Raw genomic sequence first — 7,447 nt, 5'->3', positions numbered from 1 at the left:
ACCTACCATACCCACCTCACCTACCATACCCACCTCACCTACCACACTTACATCACCTACCATACCCACCTCACCTACCACACCTACATCACCTACCATACCCACCTCACCTACCACACCTACATCACCTACCATACCCACCTCACCTACCACACTTACATCACCTACCATACCCACCTCACCTACATCACCTACCACACCTACATCACCTACCACACTTACATCCCCTACCATACCCACCTCACCTACCACACCTACATCACCTACCATACCCACCTCACCTACATCACCTACCACACCTACATCACCTACCACACTTACATCCCCTACCATACCCACCTCACCTACCACACTTACATCACCTACCATACCCACCTCACCTACCACAATTACATCACCTACCATACCCACCTCACCTACCACACTTACATCACCTACCATACCCACATCACCTACCACACCTACATCACCTACCACACTTACATCACCTACCATACCCACCTCACCTACCACACCTACATCACCTACCACACTTGCATCACCTACCATACCCACCTCACCTACCACACCTACATCACCTACCACACCTACATCACCTACCATACCCACCTCACCTACCACACTTACATCACCTACCATACCCACCTCACCTACCACACCCACATCACCTACCACACCTACATCACCCACCTCACCTACCACGCCTGCACACCAACTGAAATATTCACCTGTAATAAACAGTTAAGACGAAAACAATACACAAAATCCCTTTAATACCACACACACACACACACACACACACACACACACACACACACACACACACACACACACACACACACCATAAACCATTTTAGACATTTTAATTACTAAATAATGTCTCTTATAAAACAGAATTAATAAGACTTTATCTCTTCTCTGTAGCTCCACCCACCAACAAGCACTGCCGCAGAGTCGCAGGTGTGTGTTACACTGATAACTGTCCCCCAGGTGTGTGTGTGTGTGTATGTGTGTGTATGTGTGTGTGTGTGTGTGTGTGTGTGTGTTACCAACATTATATCAATGATTACATTTCCCACTTGGCCATGTGCAGTTTGTGTTACAGTGATTACATTCCAACTGGGGCATGTCTAATGTGTGTTACAGTGATTACATTCCCTACTGGGGCTTGTGTAGTGTGTGTGTTACAGTTATTACATTCCCCATGGGCCATGTATAGTTTGTTTTACAGTGATTACATCACCTACTGGGGCATGTGTGGTTTGTGTTACAGTGATTACATTCCCCCACAGGCATGTGTAGTGTGTGTTACACTAATTATGGTCCCCACAGTGTGTGCTGAATCCTACAACCCAGATAAGGATGATGATGATGATGATGATGATGACTCTGAGCTGAAGGTCTTTTACCCCAAAACCTATGAGCAGCGTTACAGACTGCAGGAAGCCTGCAGGGACATACTGCTGTTCAAAACTCTGGACAAGGTAACACTTTTATTTCATTTGAGTAATTCTTTCAGCCATATTTATAATCTGCTACGTTTTTAAACCTCATTGCTGCATATTCTTCATTAGTCCTGCAGAGTGGGGGTTTCACATCATCCTCTGTGAGGTATTTAGAACTCACTCTATATATGACTTGTTCAAAAGTTAAAGCCCAGCTGTAGTTCATCTGTTGACCTTCCTGAGCTGCAAATTAACTGAACTGATTACTTGTGCATTTACCCAGACCACCAGAGATGACATGTCTAAATAATTCTCCTGCAGTGTGTGTTTTATCTCATGATAAAGGTGTGGAGTGTGAGACATCTGAAGCCATCTTTTGCACCCAATCAGTGCGTTTCTATAGTAACCCCATCCTCTTTTCCCTCTCGTTGTTTCAGGAACAGTTCTCTGAGGTGTTGGACGCTATGTTTGAGGTTCTCGTGAAGCCAAATGAGCACATTATAGAGCAGGGAGATGATGGGGACAACTTCTACATCATCGAGAGGTCACTGTTAATTTATAACAGACCATTAATTAACACTGAGTAGCTCATTCTGATTCTCTCTCTCTCTCTCTCTCTCTCTCTCTCTCTCTCTTACTCTTTAAGAGGAGTGTATGACATTGTGGTGGAGAAACACGGCGTAAGGCGCTGTGTGGGAAAATATGATAATAAAGGCAGTTTTGGTGAGTTGGCCCTCATGTACAACACTCCACGTGCTGCAACCATCATCACCATCCAGCTGGGGGCGCTGTGGGCTCTGGTGCGCTCAAATACTAGCAATTCTAAATTAAATATAAAGAAAGAAAGAAGAGAACTTTATTTCAACGATTATTGTGTGTGTGTGTGTGTGTGTGTGTGTGTGTGTGTGTGTGTGTGTGTGTGTGTGTGTGTGTGTAGGACAGGGAGACTGATTGTGAAAAGTAACGCCAAGAAGAAGAAAACCTACGAGGCCTTCATTGAGTGTGTTCCTCTGCTGAAATCTCTTGAGGTGTGTGTGTGTGTGTGTGTGTGTGTGTGTGTGTGTGTGTTTTAGTTTCCAAATATTACAGATTTAAACAGTGACGTTAAGAAGCATTTTGTAGACATGAAGAAAAAACTCTTGTGAATTGTTTGACACAAAATCTTTTATGGTTTTTGAGAAACACACATTTCTTTAGTTTCTATGTAACAAACTCAGTAAAACACAAAAACTCACATGAATGTAACAGTGAATGAGAGGAAAAAAGTTCTGTGGAGTGCAAATATGATATTTGTGTCTATTAGACTCCCTCACCCCCACACTTACACATGGAGGTGGAAGTTTAATGATTTGGGGTTGTTTTAGAGCAGCGCAGATTCTGGAAAGTGAAAGGAATCCTGCATCTACATGGCTCCCCTTCCACACTTCATCACCATGCAGATCCGTCTGGACTGCGACTCATTGGAAGCGACTTCACCGTAAAACAAGACATTGAGCCGAAGCGCACGTCTGAGTTCTGTACGTGTTATTTAGAGAGTGAACGGATGTCTGGAGTGATATCTATCATAATACGACCTGCTCAGTCACCGCACCTCAATCCCACTGAACTGCTCTGGGATGAACACGAAATCTCCAGCCAGTGAAGAACATCTTTGAAGAGTTTTACAAGAGGCAAAGTGTTTTAACTGAACGTTTGGAGAAATGAAACCGTCCTGATGCTGAGAGTGTAAAGCTGTTCTTCATGCTGAATGAGTATAAAGTGCATCTGCATATTTATAGATTTGTTTGGTCAAAGAACATCTTCAGGTCGTGTCTACTGAGTTTGTTGCACTGAAACGCAAGAAACATGTACGTGTCTTTATTTTTTAAATATGGATTTCCGGATGGGAGAATATACTGTATACATACACATGATTCTAAGTGATCGTGTTTATAACTCACACAACAATCGTGTTTTCTTTTCTCTGGTGAATCCTCAGGTATCAGAGCGCATGAAGATGGTGGACGTTTTAGGAGCAAAAACCTTCAAAGACGGAGATCAGATCATTAAACAGGTCATTGTGTTATTTATCAGCTCTCAGGGTTTGTTCCTGATAAGAATGAAACCATGTGACAGGAAGTGTGTGTTTTCTTCAAACAGGGCGATGAGGCCAATTGTTTCTACATCGTGGAGTCTGGAGTTGTGAGGATCATGATCAGGAGAAACGCAAGTCACGACAATAAGTTTTATAAGTAACAAAAATACACATTTAGATTTTGGCTCCTTTACACATTTTACACATTTTGATTTTATGTTGAATTTCATTTCTAAACAGAAAAAACACTACAATGTGCAGGGCAGAAGGTTCTGCAGAACCAGGGCTGAGAAACTTCTATAACCCTGTGACCGTGTTGATAAGACATGGCCTGGACTCTTCTTGTTTTCTCTGCAGGCTAAATCGGGTCACCCCGAGGAGGAGGTGGATGAGATGGTGAATGAGAAGGTGGAGGTGGAGGAGGAGGTGGATGAGATGGTGAATGAGAAGGTGGAGGAGGAGGAGGTGGAGGTGTCCCGCTGTGTTCGGGGTCAGTACTTTGGAGAACTGGCGCTCGTCACTAAGAGACCTCGAGCTGCATCTGTTTACGCCGTGGGAGATACAAAGTGTTTAGGTAAAAGACTGCATTCCAAGTCCTTTTTTCAAGTTCCTTTAGAGGTTGTGTTAAGGTCTGTCTCATTGCTTCATTAAAATCAGTCAACCAGACAAATTCTTTTTCCTTCTGCCTCCTTCAGTGATCGACATCCAGGCGTTTGAGCGTCTGCTTGGTCCCTGTAAAGAGATCCTGAAGAGGAACATTGCTTTGTATAAGGAGCAGGTGGTGGCGCTGTTCGGCTCCAGGGAGGATCTGAAATGCTGAGAGGTTGTTTATCGTCTGCTCTTCTCCACCTGTTTTGTGGATAGTTGCATCGACATCAAGGTAGACCCCCAGGAGCACAAATTTCTCAGTAGGCTACTGATATTACTTTAGTGGTTTATTCCTCCAGGTGTAAACAGGAGCTATTAAGTACGCAATACTTTCAAACTTATACTTCAGGTTATTTATCATAAGCTACAGATGTCCTCCATTTTGGTAAACCATTTACTCCTAACACTGTTCTGAAGAATTCTGGAGTGTTGTGTAACATGTTTGTTTACGAGTTTTTCGAGTTCCTCCACATCTCTCGGTCAAACCTGTTTAATTACTGAGTCGTATCTGTAAGAGGTGGTTGTGAAATTTCTAGAACGTTTCCTTCAATTCACACTTGAAAAATAGGTGTGTGTCCTAGGTGATGTGGGTGTGTAGGTGAAGTGAGTGTGTCCCAGCACTGGTTTCCAGTTGGTCCACAAATCTCCAGAGTAGTTTCTCATTGGCATGAGCTCATTATTGGGCTCTCAGGTGATCAAGCAGACCGCAGAGATGTTGAAGTTTGGGGGTTTTCAGTGAGAAAGTGTTTATTGTGCTAATCAGGGAAAAATACTATGAGAAAACAATCCAGAGTGGAAGAATAGAATAAAGGTAAAAGCTTGTTGGGAAAAGTTTATGTAAATTCCTCAGCATTTCCTAAAGACTGTTTCAAGCTCAGCTTTCAGTCTGCAGCATTTTCACACTGAGTGAGATGAAATTAGTATTGAGGTTTTCCTAAATTTTAGCCTGAATTTTTTCTTGGATAGTTTTGTCCAGATGTTTCTCAGGAAAGCAGTAGTGATGTTGATACCAGGTGGCGTCGGTCACTGCCTGCATCACTTTCTTCATCCGAATGCAAGGATTTTGTCAGGTTGGACTTCCATGTTTTAGCATTTCTGAGGTTTAATATTGTGTAGAGTTAAAAAGGAAATGTAAGACAGTAAAAAGTAAGGGATCGCATTAAAAAAGAGCAGGAAGAGTTACAGAGAGACTTTTACGTACACAGAGCGACTGGAAGCCTGGGGATTGTACCAGTGATTAACTGAACTGGATTACAATTTTTCTATAGATACTGATTTAAAAGACAGAAGACAAAAGCCAGAAGAAAGCATTTCTTCCTGTGGGCTGTGTGGTGGTGTGGTAAGATCCTTGCTGCTGGTGTTGGAGGTTGCTGGTTTTAATCTGGTGTCTGCTGAGATCTTGCTTTGTGTTTTTTCTTTTTTTTTTTGTTAAAAACATTTTTTTATTATAATGTCACTCCACTGTTTTCTTTTCACAGCACCCCTTGCATCCCAGCTGCACTACCAAGTTCTCCAGCTTTACTGTTCAGGTACTGGTGGTCCACTGTCTTTGCCGCTCAGTTACTGGAGGCCCACCTCTTCCTTCATGATGCCCATTGGCCACAGCACCTTCAACCTTTGCCGCTCAGTTACTGGAGGCCCACCTCTTCCTTCATGATGCCCATTGGCCACAGGGTCCTCAACGTTTGCCGCTCAGTTATTGGAGACCCGCCACCTCCTTTATGGTAATAGCCACTTAGTCTGGAACCTTTACTGCTCATTTTATCCGTACCACACCCCTTGTTTGTGGTTTCCAACATTTGCTGTTTTTGCTGCACAGAGCTGGGTGTTATTTGAACCCCTGATCCTCTCACCCAGAGGCAGTGTTCCTTCAGTTGTGCCACAGGATCACATGTGAAAGCAGAAAACTCAGTCACTCTGTACAATAAACAGCATCCCCTCGCTGCCTACCGATGACCCAGTGCTGTGAAGGTTGGATCAGGTCCGCTGTAGAAAGGAGCGGTGCAGGAGCTTCTCCTTCCTCTTATATCAGTGAAGTTCTCATCTCGCAGCACTCCCACATCCACATCACACCCTCACACCAGACATATCTCTCTCTCGCTCTCTCTGTGTGCGCTGCTGCTGTAATGTATGAAGTTCCCTCCAGGGGCAATAACACCATTAACTAATCAGTCAAAAAAATCTAGAAAAGATTTGACCACGACTTCACAGCTTTTACAGTATTAACATTTCCACGACTGTGGTGATTATCAGAGCTCTTCTTATACTTACGGTATCTTTTGGACAGAACGGGAAGAAAGAACATGTACAAACTCAGGTTGCTCCACAGGTGCCAGGAAATTGGTTCTGTTCAGGATGTTTGAAGAACATCAGGCCTGTTTGTCCTGATGACCTTCCCAACAGTTTTGGATCATGATTAGAGGTCAAGGCACCGATAGTTGATCGCTGGAACTATGGGCAAAAATCAATACTGATTTTCTGACTTTCAGTCTGCTGTTATACATATGTTTATAATTTATATAATTACTACGGCTGTCAAAACGAACGTGTTAAAATTGTTTTAACGCATTATTAACAGCACAAATGTTATTAATGCAGCATGCATTTCTGTTTTTATAAAAAAAATACATTTGTATAAAAAAAATTATTTTCAATTTATTCACAATTTCCTTTCTTTACTCAGAGGAAAAAAAAAAAAACCCCGACAAAATTATTTTTTTTCACCAAACATTTGTTTTACTGATGTGCAATCAGCATCAAAATCCGCCATGACACACACATCCGGCAATTAAAACCGTCCGTGTGGAAACATAGCAAAAGTTCCTTTTGGTGTCTTGATTTTATTTTTAAATTACGTAATTGTAAACACCATAATTACAAGAATTTTTGGTCTTCATGCTCTATGTTGAGTTTGGTTTCACTAATAAACAAACATTTGCATAAAGCATTAATAATTGTCCATGATCATGTTGATTAGAGTATTAAAAACTTGAAACGTAATCATTTAAGGTGCATCATTTAGAACAGGGAAAAATGTGTGATTAATCAGGAGTTAACTAATGAAAATCTGATTAATCACAATTAAATATTTTAATTGCTTGGCAGCTCTAAAATTTACATTTATCAGCATTCATATTTATTTTTTAGCACATTTAAAAAAAAAAAAAACCTACTGAATCATGAAAATCAAGTTCAGTACTATTTTACATGAAGTGTTAGATTTTAAATTGGATTCTGGATTAAAAAAAAAAGAACAATTAATCGGTTATCGGCACGATCC

General features: G+C 41.7%; 1 protein-coding gene across 1 annotated transcript in view; it reads left to right on the top strand.

Moving 5' to 3' along the window:
• Positions 1-6,063, top strand: part of prkar2ab (protein kinase, cAMP-dependent, regulatory, type II, alpha, B) — a gene marked incomplete at its 5' end in the record, with an annotated part of 6,598 nt that extends 535 nt beyond the window's left edge. The window contains 10 exons of the mRNA XM_083534613.1: positions 925-960; positions 1,333-1,484; positions 1,883-1,989; positions 2,092-2,261; positions 2,388-2,473; positions 3,424-3,498; positions 3,585-3,650; positions 3,877-4,093; positions 4,215-4,399; positions 5,646-6,063. Coding sequence (XP_083390739.1) covers positions 925-960; positions 1,333-1,484; positions 1,883-1,989; positions 2,092-2,261; positions 2,388-2,473; positions 3,424-3,498; positions 3,585-3,650; positions 3,877-4,093; positions 4,215-4,339 — 1,034 coding nt within the window. The 3' untranslated portion in view covers positions 4,340-4,399; positions 5,646-6,063. The remainder of the gene's footprint in view (positions 1-924; positions 961-1,332; positions 1,485-1,882; positions 1,990-2,091; positions 2,262-2,387; positions 2,474-3,423; positions 3,499-3,584; positions 3,651-3,876; positions 4,094-4,214; positions 4,400-5,645) is intronic.
• Between the last annotated feature and the right edge of the window lie 1,384 nt (positions 6,064-7,447).

The sequence above is a fragment of the Silurus aristotelis genome (assembly GCF_946808225.1).
Source record: "Silurus aristotelis genome assembly, chromosome: 28".
NCBI classification, from domain to species: domain Eukaryota; kingdom Metazoa; phylum Chordata; class Actinopteri; order Siluriformes; family Siluridae; genus Silurus; species Silurus aristotelis.
Note: the sequence above shows the minus strand (reverse complement) of the source record. Positions and strands in the feature narration are given on the sequence as shown.